The sequence below is a fragment of the Phycodurus eques genome, chromosome 17 (assembly GCF_024500275.1).
Source record: "Phycodurus eques isolate BA_2022a chromosome 17, UOR_Pequ_1.1, whole genome shotgun sequence".
Lineage (NCBI taxonomy): Eukaryota > Metazoa > Chordata > Actinopteri > Syngnathiformes > Syngnathidae > Phycodurus > Phycodurus eques.
In genome coordinates, this window is record NC_084541.1 from 2,759,104 (window position 1) to 2,774,591 (window position 15,488).

The 15,488-nt window shown below is 41.8% G+C and overlaps 1 protein-coding gene across 1 annotated transcript; it reads right to left on the bottom strand.

The window, feature by feature from the left end:
* Window positions 1-2,884: 2,884 nt before the first annotated feature.
* map6a (microtubule-associated protein 6a) lies at window positions 2,885-15,476 on the bottom strand. Its single transcript, XM_061703298.1, has 4 exons — window positions 14,650-15,476; window positions 7,632-7,845; window positions 6,584-6,795; window positions 2,885-3,332 (listed from the first exon to the last, which is right to left on the bottom strand). The coding sequence occupies exons 1-4, from the start codon at window positions 15,222-15,224 to the stop codon at window positions 3,305-3,307; spliced, it is 1,029 nt and encodes a 342-aa protein (XP_061559282.1). The 5' UTR covers window positions 15,225-15,476; the 3' UTR covers window positions 2,885-3,304.
* Between the last annotated feature and the right edge of the window lie 12 nt (window positions 15,477-15,488).

The following is a 15,488-nucleotide window of genomic DNA, read 5'->3' on the forward strand; positions in this document are numbered from 1 at the left end:
GCAAATCGCACGACTCCGCTGCTTCGTCGGTGTTCAGGTCTTCCCAGTAGTGGTTGTGGTTCTCCTCCAGCAGCACCCTGGGAATGATGATGACCGGCTCGGACAAACTCGTCCTGAGCATCTCTAGGAGGCAGCACATGGTTAGAATGTCAAGAAGGAGAAAGAAAACAACAAAGACACGTTGAAACACTTGTCTCAGGAAAACAACAAAGTCTCTTGGCTGAGTCGAAGCACCCTGCGACCGCTCATTTTAGGAGATCTTGACATTTATTAAGCAAGTCGCACAAACACTGAGTGGCGAAAATGAAGGTTTGTGGAGAAGAAAATGAGCGCGGTCTCCAATTTAGCATTGGGGTAGCATTGCGTTTGATGCGAACGGTTCAAAACGGGGCCAGTGTAACGAGGGTCTCGGGGTGTTCTGACATGATTGAAATTACATTCCACATCCAAATCAAATGTAAAGGAATTGAATGATCAGCAAGAGGCAAAATGGACTGACCACTGACACGTCCAAGTCCGAACGACCGCTCTCTGCAAGCTCGTCCGGACTTACCCCTGCTGAGAGCGCATCCCAGCTAACACGCCACAAATATTCTGCGTAAAGTTTTCGATTGCAGGTCTGACAAAAAAAAACAGTGAGGGCATGCTTGAGAACAACAACAACAACAAACAACAACAACCGACGCCTGTGCATATGCCGTGGATATAGAAAGCATGGTAAAAGGCATCCCAAAACAGTGGGAGCTATTAGCTTTAGAATTCAATTGAAACTATGTATTAGAAATAGAAATTGGACCAAAATGCCATGCTAGTTACCCCCCGGTCCTCAGTCGGACGTTGTGGTTTTCATACTTTACTACTGCGTTAGTCTAGGTTAGTGATTTACGTGCAGATTTAGGTTATGTCGCATAATCCAAGGTCCGCCACTCGTGTGTACATGAAGTGTATTTTGATAGTTTCATTCAGTGGTTCTCAAACCTTTTACACCAATTACAAAAAAAGGTACTTGGCTCTCGAAGTACCACCATAACAACCGATATTAAAATACAGCAATAATTCTAAAAAGGACATCGAGTATGATTACAAGTCTTTTTGGGTAAGAGTCTGTCATCATGGCAGAACTTGTTTCTCCACATTCTTGAGCTCACCCCACATAGAACTTGGGCGCACACAAACAAATAAGTAAACAAGTAATATTTTAACAGGGGAGTGTTCACTTTCTATATCCACTGGAGTGATGTGATTACATGAGGATGAGAAACCTCAAATCAGGTCCAAAGTGACTTCAATCCCGCCCCGGCCCCCTTCTCCTGGTGGGGCTTATTAAACATTTCACATGCAATTATAGTGGAAAACATTCCAGTAGATTGAAGCAGGGCTCCATGGAAGCAAGCTTACATGCAGAAGGTGACAGCAGGCGACCCCTGGTGTCCATATGGAAGAGAAATACATAACTAAAGTGTTGCGGTGGTGGTTCGCCAGTTAAATAAAACCGTGCCACTGTAAAAACCAATACAAGATACACAAATCAATCACTAAATCTCTTATGGTCATGAATGAGAATGAAGTGCCATTTGTCTGCGGCCGGCGTCTTCGAAGTGATTCTTTTCGGGTTACCTGGGATTGGGTAGCGCACAGCCCCAGAGGTGTTGCTTTAGAGTCTGCACCCAGCCAATATCTCGGATTGGCTGGCAGAGCTGTATGTAGTTTTGTTGTTTTAGCACAACCCTTCAAATGAATCAAAATGTCGCTCATTAGCAAATGACAACTTCGTCATCCAAACGTTGACATCCCCCAAATACACATGACAGCAGTGTGAGAAAGAATACATATTTGTTTTGTATTTCAGGACATTAAGCAGGAGGAAGACGTCCAAACAAGCACATCTTATTCTGGAATACATTTTCCAGACACTCTTTGACATGCCTTTTGCTGTCAAGCCACATGATCTCTGGGAGCATGCAGGTAATCATCTCAACAAATTAGAATTTTCTAGAAAGGTTCCTTCATTTTAGTAGTTCAATTCAAAAAGTGCAACACAGTATACAGATGCATTAAACATCAAGAACATTCTTTTCAGGGGGGCCAATTCTTACCAAATTTCTATATAATATTACAAATAAATACATTTTGGATTGTTTCTTATGGAATTTTGGTTTCCATTAGGTATAAGCTATAGTCACCACAATTATAACAAATCAAATATTTCATCCTGTGTGTAGTGAATCTATACTCGGTAACATGACACTTTTTGAATTCAACCACTGGAATAAATTACAAACCCCATTTCCAACGTAGCTAACATGTTGCATAAAAAGTAAATAAAAAGAGAATAACATGATTTCGAAATCCTTTTCAACCTAAATTCAAATGGATACACTGCAAGGACAAGCTATTTCATGTTCAAACTGATGAATGTTGTTGTTTTTCTTCAGTTGTTTACAAGCAAGGATGGGTGAAGTTCACCACGTTGTAAACAACTGCATAAGATAATATAGTCCAACAGTTTAAAAACAATGTTTCGCAGCGGCTAATTGCAATGAACTTAGGAATTTCATCATCTAGGGTCCGTAATCAATCAAAAGATTCAGAGAATCTGGAGAAATCTCTGCACGTAAGCGGCAAGGCCGAAAATCAACATTGAATGCTCATAACCTTCAATCCCTCAGGTGGCACTGCATTAAAAACCAACATCATTGTGGAAAGGATATTGCCACATGGGCTCAGGAACGCTTAAGACAACCGTTGTCAGTTATCACAGTTCATCGGTACGTCTACAAATGCAAGCTAAAACTCTACCATGCAAAGTGAAAGTCGTATATCAGCAACACCCAGAAACGCCGCCGGCTTCTCTGGGGCGGAGCTCATCTGAGATGGACTGACGCAAAGTGGAAAAGTGTGCTGTGGTCTGACAAGTCCACATTTCACCTTGTTTTTTGTTTGTTTTTTTTTTTACATCATGGACGTCATGTCCTGCAGGCTAAAGACAAAAAGGACCATCGCCATTGTTATTAGCGCAAAGTTCAAAGCCAGCATCTGTGATGGTGTGGGCGTATTTAGTGCCCGTGGCGTGGGTAAGTTGCACTTGCACTTGCATCTGTGGAGGCACCATTCATCCTAAAAGGTACATACAGGTTTTGGAGCAAAATACGCTGCCATCCAAGCAACATCATCCTTGCTTATTTCAGAAAGACAATGCCAAGCCAACATTGCGTATGTGTTAAAATGGCGTGGCTTCGTGGTAAACGAGTGTGACTGCTAGACTTGCCTGTCGGCAGTCCAGACCTGTCTCCCATCACGAAGATCAACGGCGACCCCGGAGTGTTGAACACCTGAAGTTGTACATCAAGCAACAATGGGAAAGAATTCCACCTCCAAAGCTTCAACAATTAGTAGTAATAGTGTCCTCAGTTCCCAAACGCTTATTGAGTGCTATTGAGCGCGTCATTGGAATTAGGGTTTGGAAGTTTTCCACAAATTTATTGAGATGCATCTAAATTAGAGAGATGATGCAAGGAAATTATATATTTTTCTCATGAGGGCAACATGCATCATGGAAAGAATGCCAGCGGTCATGCCAGAATGCGGTGCAATCTTGTATAAGCAAGTTCTCTTCTATGTGGATTTTCATGTTTTGTTCGACAAAGAATGGGAGAGGAAAAATACTGACAGATACCTGCAACCACTAATGCTTTACTACAAACAAAAAAAGCCAGAAGACACCTTTTATTTTGCTTTTTTGGGGGGCATTTATTTGTAATGTTTCTTTAAATATAAGCAAGCAGAAACACAAGTACGTCACAGTCAATTTATTTTTGTCAATACATAACTTCCTTTACCATACTGTCTAATCTTTTTCACCTAATAACCACAAAGATAGCACCGGGTGTGTGGCGTGCCAAGCACTGTTTTCATGACGTGGCCCCCTCCCCCGTCTTATGTGACAAAGGAACACCCCTAACCAAAGGCTGCAAAATGCAAAAATGGGTCCGGCCTTCAGCTCCCACGGGTCATGCGTCGGTGATGGTTGCACGGCGGATAAAGGAAAGGATGTAAAGTATGCGCGTGTATAAAGGGGCCACCGAGGGATTTGAACCGTGACAGTGCATTTATAATCTCAGACTAAAGGTAAAGAAACAAATAGTCACAAATACAGTGTGCTTATATGATACTATAGTTGTATGTCTGTGTATACAGTGGAAGCTCTAAAGTGGAATGCCAGGAAAAATACACACAAGACCTCGGTAAATTTGATGAGACTTCTGAAGGGTGTAATTGGCTCTTTGTTTTTGTTTTTTTTACCATTATGCCACCACAGAAAGGTAGCAGAGATGGTAAAGATGGTCAAATTCGCAAAAGTGGGAAAGCAGTACAGTACTAGTAATAATAATAATAATAATAATAGTGGCCGACTCGTTGGCACATCTGCCTCAAATCGGGGTTGAAATCCGGCCCCGTTTGTGCGGAGTTCGCATGTTCTCCCCGTGCCTGCGTGGGTTTTCTCCGGGCACTCCGGTTTCCTCCCACATCCCAAAAACATGCATGCTAGGTTGACTGAAGACACAAAATTGCCCGTAGGTGTGAATGTGAGTGCGAATGGTTGTTCGTTTCTATGTGCCCTGCGATTGGCGATTGCGAGCGCTCGGGAGGCTCGCCACAGTTCCTTACCGATCCATTTTGAACAAATCGGGCATTAGCAAGCAACACGCAACTGTCGTTTCAACATCACTTAAGGTCTGCGGCGGATGATGATTTCGCTCAACATGGCGCCCTCCTTAAGTTGATTGAACATTCTGTTGAATGTTTGGTTTACAAACGCAATATTAATCAGAGTACTGTGTTTTGACAAGTGCTGGCACATACAGTGTATACTTGCTTGAAAACATTTGGGGTGGAGTTCCTCTTTCAGTTGAGCTTGAGAAAATGTTTTATTCTTTTTTAATTTTAAAAGTGGTTAAAGGTGTATGAATGTTAGCAATGGTATTTCCATTTTTTTTTTTTTTTATGTTGGAAAATGAATTGTAAATCGTTTGCAGATTAGCCTCAATGAGACGTTTAGAGGTTCCACTGTATATGTAGCTGGATGGAAAGCATGTGTAGTGTGAAAGATGGTTCTAGAATAGCTAACATAGGTTAAATGCATAAAAGAATGGGTTACATTTACATTTTTGCAAAACAGCTTACTTATATTGCCTTCTTTATCCAACACATTACATGAAGACAAACCACATTAAAAAAAAATTAAAATAAAATAAAACGTCAAGGCTTTACATTTTAGGAATTAGTTTGCTTCACCATATACCGCTTAAACACAATGAACTCTGCAATCACCATATTAAACTTGCCTGACAACACTAAATGATCGTGAAAATCAACATACTTGCATACACATCAAATTCTAACAAGACAACGTGGGCAACAAAGAACTGAAAATAATGGTGCCATTATGAGCAAAAGCTAACCGTACAAAATCAAAATATGAATATTATAATGTTGCCATCGTGAGCTGTCATGGCGGTCTAATCACGTCGGTTATATACAGCATGGCCTGAGTATGTATGAAAAAGCCAGTATTCCATACGGACTGTGTAGTTTTACTGAAGGATCAGTCTCGCTAATAACGACAACTGAGGCCGAAAACTTTGCATTTTGTGTGACTCCAAACGCTCAATACATTTTTTCGCTTCACCTAAACTCTTCCCTGCCAGAACCTCCAGCGTGATGATGCTATGCTCATTTTAAATGCCATGGGGACCTTCAGAGATAATATTTATGCGTGTGCATAACGTTGGATGCGTAATAAGTGATTCAGATTGTCTGCCGGCAGCAAACTTGGTAAAAAAAAAATTCATAAATAAATAATAATAATAATATTGAACTAAGCTAAACTAAAATAGCCATGTGAGTATGTAGGAGGTAAATGCTCCAAGGGATCCAAACAACTGTACTTGCTCATTAAAAGACAGATTTAGAGAAACCTGGGCTCCAAGTCACAAAGAATTATGATCGTGCATACAGTCATACCTAAAGCATGAACACACAAATGGCAGCAACGATAAAATAGCAGGTACAAAAAAAAAACAAGACGTGGATCAGAGACTTAATGATTAACCAAGCAGGACATTTATCAAAGATGCTCAGCTCTCATCGTTGTTTCTATTCAGTAGTTCCAATCATTGCTCATCTTTGATAAACTCAGTACAAGGATCTGCTCAGTTGATCAAGCCAAATGCCAGATGCAAGCGTTAGCCATTGCATTGGCGAGGCAGGCAGCCTGTCGCCATAGCAACCAGGAAATGGAGGCGATCAGAGTGGGGGTGGCATCAAGTAGCGGAGGAAGAAAAGAACGAAAAAAAACACTCATGCCCACTTGTGACAGGAGCAATTGAAATTCAACAATGGAAAGATGACCTCATCTTATTTTAATATTGTACAAATGTGAAGCAAATGGGAGCAAAGCAGAAGCAAAAAAAAAATAGAAAAAAAAGAGGACAGCGACAGAAGAGAAAAAACTATTTTGCAGCCTCTGTGTTTACTTTCCCCCCCAAAACATAAGATATGAAAGGTGCTAAATGGTTTTTACTCTTTTGCTTCAGCCAGTTTGTTGTTCATCTCTTTACTTTTCTCCTTGTCCCCCAATGCTGGCCGGCTCACGGGCTGGTTCTCCGAGGTCATCTTTCTGGAACCCCTCAGTGCGGTGCTCTGCTCTTTGGCTTTCTTCACTACCTTGCCCTGGCCGGCTGCTACGGCCCCGGGCTTTTTGGCTTTAGTGCGAGGGACAGTAGACCTGTCCACCTGAGGATGTTGGAAGCGGACATGAGCTGAAATGCTTCAGTTTCAGTTTTAACAGTCGTGTGAATGCTGAGACTGGGTGCCGGCACCTAACAGAGGCAACTGGTGACTCTCTAAATGAGTAAGCCGGCAAAAGAAGTAGATCCAGCAGCTAGCCAGATAGTGAGGCCTCTGCTGAGGCACTCCGGTGAACCCCCGATATTCAGAGTCCAGCCGCAAATTGTGACATCCCCCTAAAAAGGTTTATAACTGCCTATTGATGCCCAAAGATGGAGGCAGAGCAGCACTTTTGTCGAAATGAAGCCCCTCAACTCACTTCAACACAGTTCTTTGGCATCAAAAATGCCACAAGATGGTGGTAAATTTCCCTGGCACCACGATGCCAAAAGACGGCACCAAAGTATACTTTTATTTCATTTTATTGAGCACAAAAAAAAAAAACAACAACTGATAAGTGAGTTTTTTCGTGACTAGAGGATTGGTTAAAAAACAAACAAACAAACAAACAAATAAATCTGCGTATTGGTAAATTTGCGAATGCCGAACAGAGAACATGAGGGAGTTCGCCGTATTTCTTGGGTAGCATGAAACAATGTCTTCAAATCCCAAGTTCAGAACTGTGAGGGAAACGCTCACATACCTCAAGTGCCAAGTTAGCATGTCAATGCCCGCAAACTGTTGCTGTTGTCCTGTAAATATATCTCAACAACAACTAGTAAACTGTACCAATGCTTTTTTATTTTTCTTTCTTTTGTATTTTGTCTCAGCATTCACGGGCAATTTCTGAAGGTCATTGTAAAACAAACATTGTACAGTTCAATCAGTAGTTCAGCGCTCACCTGTTTAATGGGGTCGATGTAAGGCTCGCTGTACAAACTGCGTATCCTCCTCCTCTCCTGGGCTTTATTGTCAGTGGGCTGCAGCGGGGCTTGTCCCTTGAATGTTGCACTATAGCTGGTTTCCAACCGGGTCTTCTCGTCCGGAGGTAGGTACTGGGACTTGGCCCGGATCATCTGGGCAGGCTTCACATCTCTATAAGCCTTAAATTCGGTTCTGTGGGAAGAAAAGCCACGTGGTCATTGTGAGGGTGAGGAAAGAGCTTGTTTCCAAAATGTAATAAAGGCCAGATGAACAAAAAAAGATCTGGCCTTTCCATTTTATTGTGTGCAGACAATATTCTATGCCGTGTCAATGTCTTGTGTCAAGCTGTAATTGAGTTTATTCCCTTTGGTTGAAAGCAAATAGTTGAGGGTACACTGGGCCGAAGTGCAGAGCTATGCAGTGTGATGTAGACCACATTGGTGACGAGTTATAAATAACTCTTTAAATACAATCTTCTGTTTTATTATGAGACCAGTTTAATAAAGTCAAGCAGATGGGAGCAAAGTATGGTGTGTGTAAGTATGTATGGTTGCATGTTGCCTTTCAAGACTTTGTCAGTCGGTGCTTATCTCGTCGTACAGGAAAAGGTGCCCATTCCAATTTTTGATATCAAGTGCAATGATCTGTGGAGGAAGTGTGCAAGTAATGGACGCACCACCATGTTTATCATTGCCTATAATACTAGTTTAAAATGTAAATATACCTCAAACTATGATCTCAAAACAGTTTGAAATGATTTTTTAACTCATCTAACATTACGTATTAATTAAGAGATGCCCTAAGAGAACTTCGGTTTTTATTTCGTGCTACATACATAAAAGTTTATTGAAATGTAATTTAATTAGATGAATTCGTGACTAGCAAACCGCAAATACCTTGTCAAAAGTCAATAGTGCGCATTATACATAGGTATAGGAGCAAAGTGAAAAGACTTACACATTTTATAAATGTATGCCACCATCTAGTGGTTATGAAAAAACTGCACACTTTCATTCCAAAATGCCACCGCCACCTAGTGATTATAAAAAAAAAGTGTAGCTACACTTTCATTCCGATATAACAGGGGTACGTATATGCATATATGTAGTTGTGCTCATAAGTTTACGTACCCTGGCAGAATTTGTGAAAATATTTTTTTTTTTTTAAATATGACTGAACAACAACCATCATTAATGTCTTTATGGTTATGTTTTGTTTAAAGATAATGCTTTTATGAAATGCTTGACCGTTTCATTTGAATCCCATTCAAATAAAATTAAATGTGTTACGCCTGGTCCTTCATGTTTTCTTTAAAGAACTGTACCCATCTTACAAATTCTGCCTGGGTAATCAAACATATGAGCACAACTGTGTGTTTTCTAATTTACAAAATAAAAGTAGAGCTGTGAATTTCAAAATAAGAGCTAAAAATAAGGATTAAGTGTTCAAACCCAGTGCTTTACTTTAGAATAATTGTTTGAAAAAAACAACAACAACCAAATACAGATACTACTACATGTTTTGATCATATGGGTAGAAGCAAAATCATGCGTTGTAACAATGCATTATACATCGGTAGAAGGGTTTTCCAGAAGTTTGAGGTCAACTTTGGGGGTGCGTATTATACATGGGGGGGCATTATACACGAGATATGATGGTACTGTAAGTGGGGTATTACAGTATGTGGACACTATATGCCCAGGCTTTTGCATGTAATTTATGCTTAGTGCTCGAGTGTTATTTTGAAGTCGTCTTTTTGAATGTGCACACAGACTAACTTGTAAAAGATACAAATATTAAATAATCAACAACGGGATCGAGTCAATTATTGTTGAACATGCTCTGACTGAGTCAATGTTTCAACATGACAAAAGGTATGTTTGTAGAATTTGCAGGTCTAGCTAAATGCATAGAATTTGTTTCAGAATGCTCCAAATGGATTTCAAAGTTTGGAAAACACCAAAAGCATTCAACCAGGACCACTGAATTTATCCAATACAATATTTGATTGATTGCTATCATTGCATGTTAAATATGAACCAGTAATACGTTGCTAGAGTTGGCACAAAGTCAAAAGGGGAAACAAATACTCTCAGAGGCTTTCTGGTTTCTGGGCAACCTCATGGTCACCTTCAGACGTCATTACAGCTGGCGAAACACTGATAATAATCAAACATGCATGTCTTTACTACTTTAGTTTTCCTGCATGTTCACTGAGTGCTTTGAGCGCAACAATGTCAATGATGCATGCACGCTGCTATAAAATTACTTGACGTCTACTATCTGATACACGTCCAATATTCAGACACACCTTGAAAGAAAATCTCAATATAGTGACAAATGTGCGAAAATCCTTTTGCATTGAACCACTCATCAGCAAGTCGCCTTTAGAAAAACAAAAACAAAAGTACAGTATTTGAGCTTTGTTTCCACCACTGCGTCAGACTAATCTGACGACAAATATCAGTCTTCCCCTTTGGCTCCAGCAGAGTCATGAACACACACTGTAAACAACAGTGAGGCACATTTAAATGTCCTTGGCCACTGTAAATAAAGGGAAGAGTTACATTAGGCAGCAGCTTGAAGCACAGGGCAAAGCCGTCAATACTTGGCTAATGTCCTGCTGCATCGTTAGAAGAAGGAAAAAAGGACAACAAAATCAATAAATACTTTGGAGACTGTGTGAAACGTTCTATTTGTAGCCGAGAATACATTTCTCGCAGGTTAAGAGCTGGCTGAATGTTATAATGAAGTTGCATTGGGAACAATAACCAACACACAGCTGAAACATTTTAATTAAAGATGTTTTGCAGAAGGACAAGTGTTTAAAAAGTATATGTTTGTCCCATTCTTTGCAGGCCAATTAGTGCAATACTGTATTACAAGAAAAGAGTGTATGTACAGATTTAAATTGCGTGTAGTGTATATGTTGAACTACCTTTAAAGGCAGCCAGTGTCATATTAATAGAACATTCTAGATGGAAAAAAATCACAGCCTCCATGCAAATACATTTGGGGGCCTGCGATTGTTTACAAGGTTACAATTCCTTTTTGCATTTGGGTCGTTAAAATAGGTCGTCAGCTGACACGTCTTTCTCAAATTAATCAAACAAAAGCTGTGCATTTAATTTAAGTAATTAATCTCAACTATTAGGTGATACCTTTGACTTCAATTCCCAGTTGGTTGGTTTGCACAGATTTCTATTCCATTGACTCCTTGAGCACAAATATGCCCACACTTTTAACGAATAATTTATTAAACAAGCCAGAGGGCTTAAATCATGTCATAACGTGAAAAGTAAATTGTTCATAGCACAAAGGCTGATGACTTGAGACATGGCTTTTGAAAAGAGAACTACTACACACAGCGAGTGATGACATAACAGGACTTAGGCTCGCTTTCAGGGCCAGGACGGACCAAGAAGCTGCAGCGCAAAAACAGATGATAACAGTACAATGGCATCCAAGGACGGGTGTATAACGCCACAGGGTGTCGGCTGGGAACGTGTGAAGGTTCCACGGTGCGGAACACCAGCCTGTACAATAACATTCTGTCGATGCTATTCACGCCTCAGCGTAACAATAATTCCTGTGTTCCTGAGCTCCGCGTGGACTTGAGACTACGGGAGGGTGTACTGTATACAGTAAACAAAACACAAATGGGCGAAAGTTTATTGGCATGAAACACTGTCATACATAAATAATCTATCAAACACACATTTCCAAACCTTTTGGTTTATGTTTTAAGATTTCGCTCTCTCGTGATACATTATTGATACGCTACGGCCGAACCTGAAAGCTTTTAAACTGGATTTACAAGTGACTAAGACAATAATATATGATTGAATGAATGAAAATACATTATTTCCATACATAATACCAGTACATTATATTTATTCAAATACACATGGTTTGGGAATACATTCGTACATATACTGTGTAATATATAGTATGATATTAAGATCTCAACTGAGATTTTAGGACCACATTTGCATAATGATAGGGGAACATTTTACAACGCTAACCAGCAACAGAGCAGAAAATCAAAGCACGTGCTTTGGGCATCAGTGGCTTTGTATCACCATGGTAGCTAAAATAATAATAACAAATAATGCTAAAATAATAATAACAAATAATACAACAACCAAAATACTTGTATATAACTAATGTATTATGTTGTGGGAGTTTCGGAACTTCTGTTTACCCATTAACTGGGGCGGACGGACGATTGGGAAAACACAGGCAATTGTCTGAGGCCCCCAAACATCTCAGAAAAACGGAATAATTCATAAAATGTCCTTTGTTTCGAAGCAACTTTTGATGCTTTTATTCTTAATTCAAATCAAATAGCTTTTCCAAGATTGAGATGCCTCTCACTTATCCAACAATAGCAGGAGGTGAGGTTACAGATCTTATTCAGTGATAATAAGCTCTTCAACAGAGTTTAATTCTTGCGTCCCCTGTTTGATGGATTACGCGCTGTGACGGGAAAACATATTCCCCCACATGAACAAAAACACCGAATAATAGCCTGCTTTGAGTGACCTCCGTGACAAGCAAAGGAGCGGCACGACATCTTCACTGGTTCATCCCGGGTATAGTGCCAGGCTCTGGTTCTTCACCTTTGATCCTGGACACCCACTTTTCGACTGTGCTGTGCAGCCTTCAGCCGTTTCCCCATACGCATTTGGAACTTTTTGAAAATGTTTAGCGGTGGTTACCGTTCCAAAGCCAGAAATTCAATCACAGTTCTCAATGAAGAGGACAGGCTTAAACAAAACTTCTTTTTTTTTGTGTGTGTGTGTGTGAAATAAAGCTTCGAAAAAGTACTTAAAACTACAAAGCGTGAACATTTGTGAGGAAAAAAAATAATAATGTTAAGTCGGTTAAATTAAATTGGGCTCATTACTATTTCAAAATAAAAATCTCATTTCAAATAAATCCCCTCTCACTAATGTGACGGCATGTTTGTTATTTGGCGGATGTTCGTACACATCGCAAGCTATTCTTGTCATGATGATATTTCTTGCTGTGGAGACTAAAGCTGCTGACCGGGCTGACCTGCTGTGGTGCAGTTTATGCGCAAGGGGAAAGGCTTCTCCGCTGCAACCAATCGCTGGCGACCGACGGGAGTGGAAACGCGCCAGGACGCCAGCATGCAACTCCGCTTGAACGTGGCGCAATATGGGCTGCGGTACTAGAAGACCACTTATTGGTCAGCAAGCATTGTCACGATTACATGTACAAGCAAAATAAGATCAAACCATACGTCTATTGTTTACTAGTATGAGCATGACGAGCCAGGTCAGCAGCTGAAAACATTTGTTGTAGTCGATGCTATAAGTCACTAGAACGTGTCCATCTATTCACTTTCTACCAGTCTGTTGGAACAGAAGACATTGCTGGAGAGTGTCCCTCAGGTAAATTCTAGAAAGTGGGATACACATAAACAAGCTCGATGATCCCGCAGTGCGAAGCGCGTCAGGGATTTTGCCCTCCCTAATTTTCTCGGCAAACAATAAATGTCGACTGGAGTATTGACAATAACAAACGTTAGAGGTGGGTCAATGATGATGGAGTTGGAGCCGCGGACTTTGGAGTTTTTTTCGGGTAACCTTCACTCATGATGCATGTGACGCTTGGCACTTTTGATTGGTTGCCTTTCACGCGCGCTATTTCAAGAAGGCTCGGACCGGTATCTTACGCAACTCATTCAAGGGTATATGTAGTGTGAATTATGTGTAATCACACACACTAATATGAGATTAAATGGGTTACATAAAACAGCTTTAGTAGGCCCGACGAGGAACTGATGGAACAAACGAGTATCAGTAGAGATTTTAGGATTACATTTTCAGACCATAAAAATCAGTTGAAAAACTATCTGGGGAAGGGTAATACCCCACAGTTTCTCGTGTTGTGCCCAACTTCGCTCTTGCTGAAGTCGATTTTTTTTTTTTTTTTTGCATCGCTGTGTTCACTGCTTGTCAGTAGAAAGCAAGGCTTTGCAGGCTCTCTTAAGAGGATCATTTTCAAAAGTCAGTCACTCGGCTGCTGTGGGCTACATTCTGCTAACAAAGTCATTCAGAAGACAGGGGAGGATTTTGAGAGGGCGCGGGGGGGGGGGGAGACATTTCCGAACGAAAAGTCTCCTCTGAAAGGATTTTGTTGGAGGGTTCACTGCAATAAAAGATGTTGCATTGCTACATGGGAAATCAAGACTCTCTCTTTCTGAACTCAATGAACCTGCAGCTCCTGCTTCCTTGTCACAGGGGGAAAAAAAAACAAACAAAAAAGAGGACTTTCAAGTGCTATTTTTTCCCTCCACTTTATAATAGATTAAAAAAAAAAAAAAAAGTTCCCTCTTGGTCAGTGCTGATGACAGAGTAGGCTTTGTCTGTTTGAAAAAAAGAGAACATGAACAAAGGGCTCAGGGGGGCTGACGTCGCCCACTCGTGACTTATTATGAGGCATAATATGGCATTCAAGTTAAAGTGCCTTCCATATGACGCAATAGAATTGAGCTTGAAATGGATTGTTGTTTTTTTTGTGATGGATTTGACTTGGCTTTGACTCAGCGTTGTTTCCTATTCTTCTCCTTGAGTTCCTTTTGCGCCGTCTTCTTCAGCGTCACACTTTCTCTTCAGTCCGTTTGTGTGGTGTTTTTTGCATTTGCACTGCATTTGGCCTTTTAGAACGAATAGAGATTGGAACTAACATGCACTATGGCTGAATGGTTTCATTTATTGCTGCGACTCATACATATAGGGGTATATGATTCATTCCATATGGTTGTTGGACCAGATGGCACAGTGCAGCTGGAGAGGAGCTATTCATGTTTCAAGGTAGAAGAATGCAGTGACTATCCCCGTGTACAGTAATTGCATTTTCTCGAAACAGCATATAGGTGAGTTTGTCCGGCAAATTGCAGAAAAGGCTGCAAGAACCCCGCGACCAAGTGCGACTCGGGGAATGCCTGCGGGTTTTTGTACTCACTTGTACGAGGTGCCGGCGGAAGTCTCCTGCTGAATTTGCCTGTTGACAGCATCGGCGGCCGCGCGCCCTTCGCCTTCCGCCGCCCTCGACCTCTTCTTCCCCCGGTGGCTCCGCGTGAGGTGTTTCTCTTGCACTTGGTCGGCAATGGCGCTTTTCTCCACGCCGCTGTGGCGATGCGACGTGTCCGCGGACGGCTTGGGTATCCACGGGTGGTCGCGCCTTTTGGGGATGGGCCAAGGCTTGTAGTCTTTCTGGTACTGGGTCTCGCTGTCGAACGGTATTTCTGGGCCGCGGTACTCGTTCTTGGGTTTGCAGCTGGGCTGGGGGCGCACTCTCCAGTGTTTAAAGTCCTCCCTCGTGACCGAGCTGCACACGCGCTCCTCCGACGCGCTGCGAGGCGGCGGCTGCGTTTCTATGGCGACCCCGGCCCGCGACGGAGGCTGCGGCCGGACGCGCTGCATCTCCGCGGCGTCCGCGCGCTTGGCGAACACCAGAGGCACCGCGATGTCGGCCTTGTCCGCCTGGTTCCAGAAGCGGGCCATGCAGCACGCCCTGCTGATGCACGGCCACGCCATGCTGCCAAAATTGCGGATCGGTCACGGAATCAAAATGGAACGGACGATCGCTGTCGACGACGGAGGCGTGTTTGGGCGAGCCGTCGTTTTACTTCAGCTTAGATTCGAAGAAACACAAATCCATCGCACTCCTAAAGCACGCGCGCGCGCGTTGCCGATCATTGCACTCTTAAAAGCAAGATCTAAGCCCTAATGACCGTTTTCGGCTCGGATGTGGTCTGTGTCCGTAATTGGGGATGAGAACGTCAAGCCAGACATTTTGCA